Source organism: Echiichthys vipera, assembly GCF_963691815.1.
Source record: "Echiichthys vipera genome assembly, chromosome: 1".
NCBI classification, from domain to species: Eukaryota; Metazoa; Chordata; class Actinopteri; order Perciformes; family Trachinidae; genus Echiichthys; species Echiichthys vipera.
Genome location: NC_139826.1, coordinates 2,376,324 through 2,388,493, shown reverse-complemented (window position 1 = coordinate 2,388,493; position 12,170 = coordinate 2,376,324). Strand labels below are relative to the sequence as shown.

The window sequence follows — 12,170 nt, the reverse complement described above, 5'->3', positions numbered from 1 at the left end:
CCCCATGCTCTGGAACTCTCTACCTGAGGAGACTAGGCTTGCCAGCACATTACCTGTTTTTAAATCATTGCTGAAAAAATATTTTTATAGAAAATCCTTCTGGGGGCGGCTGTGAATCAGTGTTGGAGTGGGTCATACTCAATTCGAGAGATCGGCGGTTAGATCCCCAGCTCCCCTGGTCCACATGTCGAAGTGTCCTTGGGCAAGACATTGAACCCCGAATTGCTCCCCGTGCTGCGCATGGGTGTGTGAATGTGGTGCGAATGGTTGATTAGATGGTATGTAGATGTCCACCGCCATCTGTGAGAATGTCTGTGTGAATGGGTGAATGTGACAAGTAGTATGAAAGCGCCTTGAGTAGTCTAGACTAGAAAGATGCTATACAAGTACAAGTCCATTTGATTTCTGATATGTCATTTTTGTGTTGTTTTTCATGACCTTGTTTAGATAAGTACAATACAAATAAAGTGTATTATTATATGAACTGTCTTAGCCTCATGTATTGCTTTAAGCTACAGTTCCACATATTGTAAAGTACCTTTTTGTTTAGATAATTATGCATCTATCCTTTTAGCTTGCAATCACAACTACATTAAAGTTTCGGCGCAATTCTATTCAGAGTTTTTCTCAGTGTCCTAAAATGTTAGGGCATTATGACATGCGGTAAAATAGGCAGTTTTTGATGCAAAACTGCTCGATTTATTAGCAAATGTAGACCCTAAAAAGTAGAACGGCAATTTTGGCTAAAGGTAGACCTATGGCTGCTCACTGTGGCATGAGACGGTCAAGCATAATGATTCACTGATATAATCATATCCATATTGGTTAATTTTGAGAGATATCCTGGATGGTAAGGTAGTACAAAGAATCCTGACAGGATCTGTCAGCTAATACACCCCAAAGGCTTAAACTGATATTAGCAGTTTTGGCAGCAGTTCAATAATTTATGTTTTTTTAAGTGTGTGTGTGTGTGTGTGTGTGTGTGTGTGTGTGTGTGTGTGTGTGTGTGTGTGTGTGTGTGTGTGTGTGTATGATTGGATATTTTTCATCACAGCCTATAGCTTAGCTTATAATATTACCAAATACTGCAAAAAACATACTGAGGTACAAGGGATCAATATGTGAAGTTGAGGAAGAAGGGGGAAACAATGTGGGAACTTTGCAGGTATCTTTATTTTTCTTTCCATTGCATCTTCTGATTACTTTTCCTGACATCCTGTCTGACTTGTATGTTCCCTCTAGTGTTTTTGAACCATGCAACACAATCATACCCCCGGGACCATATGTGACCTCCTGTCAAAATGACATTTGCAACGGTTGCAATGACACCTGCTCCACCCTGGAGGCCTATGCCACTGAGTGCTCTAATGCAGGAGTATGTATTGACTGGAGGAATGCAACCAATGGGCAGTGTGGTAAGATATACTGTATAGTCAATAGCGTATAATAATAGAGTTTTTTCTTGGAGTTCTGAAAATGTGTACATAAGTATATCTCCATCTTACAGAGCACAAGTGTCCAAGCAACAAGGTGTACATGGCCTGTGGTCCCACTGTAGAGCCTACATGCAATGACAGGTAAAGAATGTGTCAGCAATATGATTTTTTTTGGTTCTGTGCCCTAATTCACACGCTCAGATTCCCGCTGTCATGAACGATATGATGTTTATTCTGTCCCAAGTGGAGTAGTTTTGTTTGTTGTCAGAAGGATGGACCAATTTTGAGCCATGTTGTGTGACAATCCATCAAAATATTCACCCGTGTAATAACCAATAATTCCCTTTTGACATCAGATACAACAAAAAGTTTCATGCAGGAGATGAGGCATCCACTTACAACACTAAGGAGGGCTGTTTCTGTCCTAATGGCACCATCTTATTCAACACTGTCATTGACAAATGTGTTACCTCCAGTGCCTGCGGTAAGAGGAGATCCTGAAGAATACTTAACTGTCTCATAGGATATTTTTTTCTCAAAAGCATTCGTTCGAAGCACACCTTCAAGTCTACGAACACTTGTTTCTGTTTGAATTCCAGATTGTGTTGGACCTGATGGAAAACCCAAAGAGGTGAGAACTCTGCCTGTCCCATATATTCATGTACACTAGCAGAGCCTGAGCTGCGTGTCTGAACTGGCGCCCTTCTCTTTATCAGCCCGGACAAACATGGACAAGTGGCTGCAACATCTGTGAGTGTGACAAGGACACCATGAGTGTCGTGTGTAAGAAGACTGCATGCCCAATAGTACAGACCCCCAACTGCAGTGCACCGGGCCAGCAGCTGGTCAACAAGACAGATGACTGCTGCACAACACAGACCTGTGGTAAGTTGTAGTGTCACTGAACTACACATGGTTCTATTGATCAGGGCTGCACGATTTGAGGAAAATATGAATAAATATTTCAATAAAATTGATGAATATCTCGATAATGATACAACTTGCGATAAATAAAACAGATATTAGAGTGCACTCTGCTTTGCCTTTCTGCTGCTTTCAGAATTCTCCTAAAAAACAAGACATTGCTCGGGAAACCGAAGAGGTGACTGGTTGCTCTGTATACTTAAACGTAGATCAAACAAGAGGTAGCTGGGATATGAGCTGGGCTGGATTTTGTGGCCTGTCTGAACTATGCTCATTTTATGGGTAGATGTTGGAAAAATACAGCAGTAACTGTTGGGCCCTTTAAAATACATATAATACAGTATATGATGCTGATATATACGATGCATTACTGCTGGCTGCTTTCCAAAGCAAACTTAGAGGTTTTTCCAGCAGCCAGTGGTTTGAATTATTTTATGTATAGTAAAATAAGCTTGCGATATGTCATCATGACACTAAACATCCTCTGCTTTTTATCCTACATTATGGGTAGGCCTTTAATCCCCAGCTGCTACAGAGGAGGTGCTCGGTTACTAGATCAGCCAGCCTCCAGGTGTGAATGTGTCGATGTGAGTAAGAAAAGTGACTTCCTGGTCTCTGCAGAACCTGCCACTAACAGAACTGCCGAAATGGTTCTTTAATAAGTTATTGTTATCAAAGGCAAATCTCCACATTCACATATTATAATTATACAGCAAGTAGATCCGCCAAAATTATTATTGGTCAACTAGACATTTGAAACATGCTCAAATCAGCATGACAGCACATCACGTGTTCATCACTCAAAATATGACATTATAGGATACTATTTTAATGTGTTCATTTATGATCTTAAATGTATAGAAAAACACTAGTCACAATCCTTGAATATATAATGTGTAGCTAATAGATATTTATAGGCCCAAGCACACTGGAAGATGACATTTAATAAAGGAATATATCTGATTCCTTTTTTTTTAAATTTTATTTCAAAGGTAACTTGGACAACGACCTGAAAAGATCATGAGCAAAAAGCTGCCTTCAAATAATGGGTTGTTAGGATATGAAACAGCAAATTATTCAGTAATTCTCATAAAAATACACACAGGCTGAGACTTGTGAAAAGGAGAGGGGGATGTTTTTGAAACATTGTTATTCATGAATATAAATCACGAACCACAGTGTAGTAACTTGAACTTAACTGCTGTATACGCAGAATATTTCAACATATTTATAAAGTGATTGGTGAGTCTTATTTTTTACTATGCTCTGTTATTGAAATATTTAGATCATCAGCTGGGTTGGTGACACAGTGGTTACAGAGTGATATCTTTAGCCTAAGCTAACACTACATGTTCACAGACCTAGAAGCTAAATCTGTCCATGGAAAAAGAATTTAAGCAGCTAAGCTTAAGCAGATCTCAACAAGATTGAGCTAGCGAAGCAGTTTGTGTTTATGTGTGGTATTTATTCAGTTACAATCTCTAAAAAACAAAGTTCATCTGGGACTAGTTTATCACGTTTCAATGGATACAGAGATAATATTCACAAAGATTGTTTTATTTTGAGAGCGAACTGCCCCACAATATGAATACATTTTGATCCTATATTTTATTTTGTTGTCTCCTGCCTCTGTCCTGGCCGCATAACTGCCATGCCAACAATCATGGTAAAGGACACCCTCTCGTGTAACATTGCTTAATATCCCACTCTTTTGTCTTCAGAGTGCAAGGTAAACCTGTGTCCCCCTCTTATCACCTGCTCGCTGGGCTTCCAACTCAACGTCACACAGGGCCCCTGCTGCCAATCCTACGAGTGTGGTATGTGACTCTAATCTAGCAACATAATGTTACCTGCTAATGTATAACATGTAATTAACGTGTGTATGTCCGGATGTACAATTTATATTCTTCTTCCTGTGTTAAAGTTGTTTTTACAAGTCAAAAGCACCATACTGTATGATGTACATTTCTCATGAATGTTTTGCAAATGTAGGCCTACATGCTTGGGAATATTGCAGAACTGTGCAAAAAGTTGATTGGTTATTGTTTTCACATTCTGATGATGCTATTGTCACCAATGACAGAGTCATTATCGAACCCCGATATCTAATATTGTTAATGTTCCATCCCTAATTTAGTCTGAAAAGGAAGAACATTCATTTAAACATTTTAATATATGTTGACAAATTATTGTTTGAAAAATTATTATTGTTAGAAAAATAAACTCTGCAACAATTGTTTCTCATATTAAGGGGTTATATAAATCAATACCACTTGTTTACCGTCTCATCTGAATACACTAATAGAAGATAAATATTGTTGTGTGCATCCAGGTTAGACATACAGTAAATGAGCCTAGCTTAGCACACATTTACATTACTTATCTAATCACCTAGTATCAGTGTTAACCTAACTCATGACTTTGTTTGTTTTTGCAGTTCCTAAAGGTGTATGTGTCTATGACATGACTGAGTATGAGGTAAGGACACAGTCAACACTAGATAGATCAGTATACCTCTCAGAGTTTAGGTACAACAGGTAGGGGGATTCAAATACAGACCCAGACAGAGCATAAAGTACAGGTACTAGAATAAAAGCCAGTGTTCCACAAAGCTCCAACTTGAACAGTCACACAACATTCCATTTTATATCACAGTGAGAATATAGTAATAATAATAATAATAATAATAATAATAATAATAATAATAATAATAATAATAATAATCCACAGCAATTTAAGGGTGCTTTAACTTTATAACTGTTTGGTCAAGTTCAAACTTACTCTGCTATGCTGCTTTTGTCATTCAAACTGTGTACTAAACAAGTGTATCCAGACCACTTGAAAAGGTGGTTTGTGAGGTGGTTTGTAAATTCATAAATATAGTAAATGTAAACAATGCTTACACTGATTGCAGGAACTGGGAAGGGGGCATTTTTTAGCACCTATATGAGCAATCTAATTATGCAAGTTCAAGTGGTGACATGGTAACCTGTATGTCAATCATGTAATTTTCCCTGATACATCAGAAAGCAACTTAACCAAATTAGCATGGCTTATTAGAACAGGCCACAGCTGTCACTTACCAGAATAAACATTTGTTTTACTATTCGCTCCACCAAGCACTAATGATGAGGTAGGTCACCAAAACTTTCCATGGAATGAGTTACCAGTCCTTTAGTATAACATGTCTGTTACTCAGTGTGTAGATTAAACAGACCACAACCAGAAGAAATTACCTTAAGTACAGGTGTGTAAGCTTAATTCAAATACTGAATTGATGTTTGAGAGTAAAGTATTGATCAACGTGTATTCTACAGCCTGGCAGCAAGATACCAACAAAAGAAACATCAGAGCCACCATCAACAACGACAGGACCATCAGGCCCGGGTCAACCATCTGAAACAACAGCAGGACCATCAGGCCCGGGTCAACCATCAGTAACAACAGCTGGACCATCAGGCCCGGGTCAACCATCTGAAACAACAGCAGGACCATCAGGTCCGGGTCAACCATCTGGAACAACAGCAGGACCATCAGGCCCGGGTCAACCATTTGGAACAACAGCAGGACCATCAGGCCCGGGACAACCATCTGGAACAACAGCAGGACCATCAGGCCCGGGACAACCATCTGGAACAACAGTAGGACCATCAGGCCCGGGTCAATCCTCTGGAACAACAGCAGGACCATCAGGCCCGGGTCAACCATCTGGAACAACAGCTGGACCATCAGGCCCGGGTCAACCATCTGAAACAACAGCAGGACCATCAGGCCCGGGACAACCATCTGGAACAACAGCAGGACCATCAGGCCCGGGTCAACCATCTGAAACAACAGCAGGACCATCAGGCCCGGGTCAACCATCTGGAACAACAGCAGGACCATCAGGCCCGGGACAACCATCTGGAACAACAGCAGGACCATCAGGCCCGGGTCAACCATTTGGAACAACAGCAGGACCATCAGGCCCGGGACAACCATCTGAAACAACAGCAGGACCATCAGGCCCGGGACAACCATCTGGAACAACAGCAGGACCATCAGGCCCGGGTCAACCATCTGAAACAACAGCAGGACCATCAGGCCCGGGACAACCATCTGGAACAACAGCAGGACCATCAGGCCCGGGTCAACCATCTGGAACAACAGCAGGACCATCAGGCCCGGGACAACCATCAGGGACAACAGCAGGACCATCAGGCCCGGGACAACCATCTGGAACAACTGCAGGACCATCAGGCCCGGGACAACCATCTGGAACAACTGCAGGACCATCAGGCCCGGGACAACCATCAGTATCAACAGCAGGACCATCAGGCCCGGGACAACCATCTGGAACAACAGCAGGACCATCAGGGCCTGGACAACCGTCAGGAACAACAGCAGGACCATCAGGGCCTGGACAACCATCGGGGACAACAGCAGGACCATCAGGGCCTGGACAACCGTCAGGGACAACAGCAGGACCATCAGGGCCTGGACAACCGTCAGGGACAACAGCAGGACCATCAGGGCCTGGACAACCGTCAGGAACAACAGCAGGACCATCAGGGCCTGGACAACCGTCAGGAACAACAGCAGGACCATCAGGGCCTGGACAACCGTCAGGGACAACAGCAGGACCATCAGGGCCTGGACAACCGTCAGGAACAACAGCAGGACCATCAGGGCCGGGTCAACCATCTGGGACAACAGCAGGACCATCGGGCCCTATATCAGAGGAGTCTTTAAAGCCTGGGCCTTGCCAGGAGTGTTACTGTGGCCCAAAAATGGATCCCATCACCAAGCTGAACATTATTACCTGCAAACCTATTGTCTGCAAAACAAACTGCTCTGAAGTAAGTACACACACACACACACACACACACACACACACACTCACACACACTCTCACACACACACACACACACACACACACACACACACACACACACACACACACACACACACACACACACACACACACACACACACACACACACACACACACACACACACACACACACACACACACACACACACACACACACACACACACACACACACACACACACACACACACACACACACCTTGTGTTAGTAATTACACAGCTTTGTTGAATACTCCATTGTTATTGGTCAACTTTGGAATTTCTATTCCTATATAGCAGACTGCTGCTATGGACATACTTCTGATCTGAAAGGAAGGTGTCCATCAATCTGAAAGAGAAGTCCAATAAATTTAAAGTCAGTCAAAAAAAAAATTTTTTTAAATCAATATTTTGTATCAAATTATTGATTTTTATTTTTTTTTTACTAAATAGTTGTGTAATCAGTGGGATGGTCTAGTGCGAGCAGGTCATTATTGCAAATGAAACTACTACAGGGTGATGCAGATCCATTTCCAATAATGACCGTCTCACTCTACATTAGCCCTTACTTGTTGCACTGGAGTCATGTATCTAAATGTGTTGGAGGAAAAATGAGAAGAACTCAGTACAATGTAGTAGTATGCAGTATAATGTAGTTTTGCACTTTTCAAAATCAAAAAAAAAAGACATCTTATTGCCGATATTCTAATCTAGATAGCATCTTTATGAAAATATGGATGCCAAAGAATAGGACACATCATATAATTTTCTTACAAAAGGAGTTTATTTTATCCTAGCTCTGTGTCTTTCTCTCTCCCTTACTCTGTCTCTAGGGTTATGAATATGAGACTGTTCCGAAAAAATGCTGCGGGCAATGTGTTCAGAGGAGCTGTATTTTCACCACACCTGAAAACACAACGCGTATCATTGAGGTCAGTACTACAGCTTTCTCCAATACAGAAAAAAAAGTTGTGTTGGTATATACAGTAAGAATTATAGGAATATCTCTGTTGAATATCTGACTGAGCTTCTACTCTGTTGGACAGGTCGGCAGCACTTATGTACCCCCTAATGACAAGTGTGTGGAATATACGTGTGAGAAGATCAATGGGCAGTTTGTTACCAAGGAGACCAAGACAACTTGTCCTCACTTTAACCCCTTGGACTGTGAACCTGTGAGTTTATCGAACGCTAACCTCCGAACTACACACACACACACACAACTTTCTAAACCACAACATGACATGTGTCTTTTTATCATCCAGGGCACAGAGACAACTGAGGCTACTGGATGCTGCAAAACCTGTAAGTTTGTGGACTCCAGTATTTAAAATCATAAAATTCTTAAATTGGTTTCAGGTATGAAAAGTTGGCTTTGGAGGACAAATCTGTGTATCATCTGTACCTGTGTAAATGTTAGAACCTAACAGTTGCTATGTGTTCCAGGCAAGAAGCGCAGCATCTGTGAGGTCCAGAGTGAGCTGGCCATCATCGAGGTGGATGACTGTAAGAGCGCGCGGCCAATCAACATGACATCCTGCGCTGGACACTGTGGAAGCTCGTCAAAGTGAGTCAATTTACCACTAAACTGGAACTTCAACTTAATATGTTTTTACTGCGATTTGAAGTTCAGTTCGCTTAATGTAACGGGTGATGTATGGACCCAATTGCAGCACAAAACACACAGAACAAATAGAGATAGTGAGATGAATTATAAAGTTTGATGGCCGCCGGAAGAAAAGACTTCCTCCGGCGTTCAGTAGTACACCGAGTAGAGTGAGACTGATTGCATGGTCTGGCAGGCTAAGCCGGGCAGAGGCGGGATGAATGGACAAGTACTGAGAGCATGATGACTGTGACACTCAAGTGGAATTAAAGAGTGAGTTTTCTCAGTTTGTGTGAAAAGTGGCAGTCAGCAGCACTGCACACTCTTTAACACAACATATAATCAGACAGTATTGGTGTCACCTATCAGAGGGCATAGTACAGTACATGTGTGATGGCATTGCCTGATACCCACTGCAGTGCCTAACAATATAAATAATAAATTAAAACATTATTTAACACATAGGAATGCTCACCAACACTTTTGGCACATTTTACTGTCTTGCCATATTTTGAAAGTTGTACTGCTCTTTGCTAGATTAGGTGGCCAGAGTGAAGCATTTTGCTGTTGGGGAATTCTTATTAGCAATAAGCACCATGTCAGCACAATAAAAAATACATGAATGGGGACATTAAAACAGGATTTTGACCACAGGATGAGAAAATAAGGCATAACCCTTTATGCTCTACATTGCTGTTGAAGGAGTTGTTGTAATCAATGGAAAAGATAAGAGCGTGTGTGTGTGTGTGTGTGTGTGTGTGTGTGTACAGATATTCTGCAGCAGCAAACACAATGATGCACGAGTGTGAGTGTTGCCGAGAGGCCAACACCAGTAAGAAGCAGGTGGAGCTGACCTGCGCCAATGGCTCCAAGGTCCAGCACACCTACACTGTAGTGGAGACGTGCGGCTGCAGCAGAGCAGAGTGTGTGCCTGGGACATCCATCCCACAACGCCGCAGGAGACGCTGATCATTTACTAATGGCTCTACACTGAACTGAAACCTGAAAACTATGCAAGACTTAACCTTAGATCTTCTTATTCTTGTCAAGTTTTATTATTTATAGCTCAACATGTGCTCTTTTTCAGTGTCACAATATACTTCTGTGATGTAAACTTTCTTTCTTGGATGATAAATAAAATTATATTTCAGCAATTTGAACACTTGTATGGATGTTGTTATTGATCCCTGGGAAATGATTCATACAAACACTTTAGAGGCCTCAGTGACGGAAGCTTGCTCACTTAGATAGAGGAAAAACGATAATTCACAACGAAAAGAGGAAAAACCGGTGGCAGAGCGGGAGCAAAACAAAATTTTGCCAAAGTTCATCACATTGGCAGCGTAGATCAGTCCCTCAGCGAGCCCTCCACAAGAATTGAGCTGGCTGAAATCCTCCAACAAGGAAAAACTTGATCTGTTGCAGAATGCAAATATAAAGAAAACTTTTGCATCATGAGGAGATAAAGAATGTGTCCCGTGTTTTAAACCCCAAAACTTGTTAATTGTAATTCCTGTCACACATGCTAACAGCATTAAGGCAAAGTGAAATGAGAGAGCAAGAGACACTTTTATAGTCCATTAAATATAGATTTTTTTTCCCCTTTATTTTTGGCTCATTATTCTCTAGATTAAAGCAGACAAATGGCAAGAAAAGATGTGAAGCATAAGTAAATAAGCTTATCATACAAAACCATAAATCATTGTCTTTAGTTTGGATATTAAAATACAGTTTGATAAGATCCGTTTTCTATAGTGTTGACTGCAGGGAAACAGTCAGACTGGCTGTGTGACAACACATCTCCAGGTCACAAAGGAAAGGGAGATGTGCAGCCTTGAATACTAGGGTTGCAAAGGGGCAGACACTTTCCAGAAGTTTTCCAGTTAAGCTAGGGAATTTTGGAAATATTCCAAATTGGAAACCTTCCATGGGAATTTATGGGAATTAACTGGATATTTTGGATAATTTAAACGAACTGTATCATGCCCAAATATAAATATAAACATTTTGTTTAGCGGCTGCTGCCCTCGGGACCCAACCCCGGATAAGCGGTTGAAGATGAGTGAGTGACTTACTTCACTTTCTGTAGTACACAGGCTTAAATGTGGCTTCAATAGTCTTGTGCTCTGGGCTCAAAAATGTTGCCTCAATAGTCCAGGGTTCTAGAAATAGTCTTTCCATGTGATGGAGTAATGCACAGTGCATGTAGGGGCGTGGGCGTTACCCCTGCAGGAAGCAGTGTGCTATGTGCATGTGATTGAAGACCCAGACATTAATAACTCAACAGATGGTAGTTACTGGACTTACTGGAGATGGTTATTTACAGTATTTATGGACAGCCACATGTGACATCTACTGTGGAACAGACAGAAATACTGTCCTAAGGACACGCGGCTCTCCTAAATACATGTTTCAGTGGAGCTCATATGCCTTGTTTGAACGGATATATAGAATTGTCCTTACAGTATTCTTTACAAAAAGATGACAGTAAAAAAACACTTATAAGCACTAAGAGGAAACATATACTGAATAAAGACATTCAACTATAGGTTTACTATACATAAGAGACATAATGTCATATTATTTTGATGGTTTCTGTCTGACAGTTTTAAGATAGACTGTTAATAAAGATGGTTGGCTTGATAGCTCCCTGAAGCCAAAACATGTTGATGCAGCAGATGATGACGCCCCCTCCATGTTAGCAGATGGGACATTGACCAAACTAAAACGTCAAAGTACACCTCAAATACAATTTTCCTGGGGCGGCTGGTGGCTGAGTGGTTAGAACAGTCGCCCCATGTAAAGAGGCTCAATGGAAGTTGGTTTGACTCAGCAAAGGGCTGCAGGTCTCACCCCATTCCTGTCTGTCCTATCTACTGTAATGAAAACTGCCAAAAAATAATCCTAAAAAAGAAAAATACTATTTTCCTAAAGAAGGTTTCTGTCATTTTAGGCAGATACTATCATGCAGATGTTTGTTAGTTAGTTTTTCCTCATACGTTTGAATTTAATTTGTTATTGATGCTATAAAGATGGGATGAAATGGAATGATTGATAGCTGTGATTGACTCACAATTGGTCAGGTGGGTGTATGCACAGGACTCCACCACCCGATCACTCTGGCTCCAAAATTACAACATGGCAGGGCCCGAATTTAGGACATTTTGATGCACTGTCCATCTTTATATACAGTGTACAGTTTTAAGTATTACTGATAAAATATTATGAATTATATTTTATATGTGACACTGTCATAATAAATATAAAATATCATATTAGTCTCATTAAGATCAGATTTTTCACAAGACGTGAAAACCATCAGTACAGGTTGTGACGACCAAGGTTCTGTTATAA

The 12,170-nt window shown here is 41.2% G+C and overlaps 1 protein-coding gene across 1 annotated transcript in view; it reads left to right on the top strand.

The window, feature by feature from the left end:
• The window catches only part of LOC310948101 (uncharacterized protein), a gene marked incomplete at its 5' end in the record, with an annotated part of 60,914 nt that extends 50,944 nt beyond the window's left edge, over positions 1-9,970 (top strand). The window contains 13 exons of the mRNA XM_083915113.1: positions 1,243-1,415; positions 1,508-1,577; positions 1,793-1,920; positions 2,036-2,067; positions 2,153-2,321; positions 4,082-4,177; positions 4,798-4,838; positions 5,678-7,198; positions 8,044-8,142; positions 8,257-8,385; positions 8,476-8,515; positions 8,657-8,777; positions 9,587-9,970. Coding sequence (XP_083771239.1) covers positions 1,243-1,415; positions 1,508-1,577; positions 1,793-1,920; positions 2,036-2,067; positions 2,153-2,321; positions 4,082-4,177; positions 4,798-4,838; positions 5,678-7,198; positions 8,044-8,142; positions 8,257-8,385; positions 8,476-8,515; positions 8,657-8,777; positions 9,587-9,785 — 2,818 coding nt within the window. The 3' untranslated portion in view covers positions 9,786-9,970. The remainder of the gene's footprint in view (positions 1-1,242; positions 1,416-1,507; positions 1,578-1,792; positions 1,921-2,035; positions 2,068-2,152; positions 2,322-4,081; positions 4,178-4,797; positions 4,839-5,677; positions 7,199-8,043; positions 8,143-8,256; positions 8,386-8,475; positions 8,516-8,656; positions 8,778-9,586) is intronic.
• Between the last annotated feature and the right edge of the window lie 2,200 nt (positions 9,971-12,170).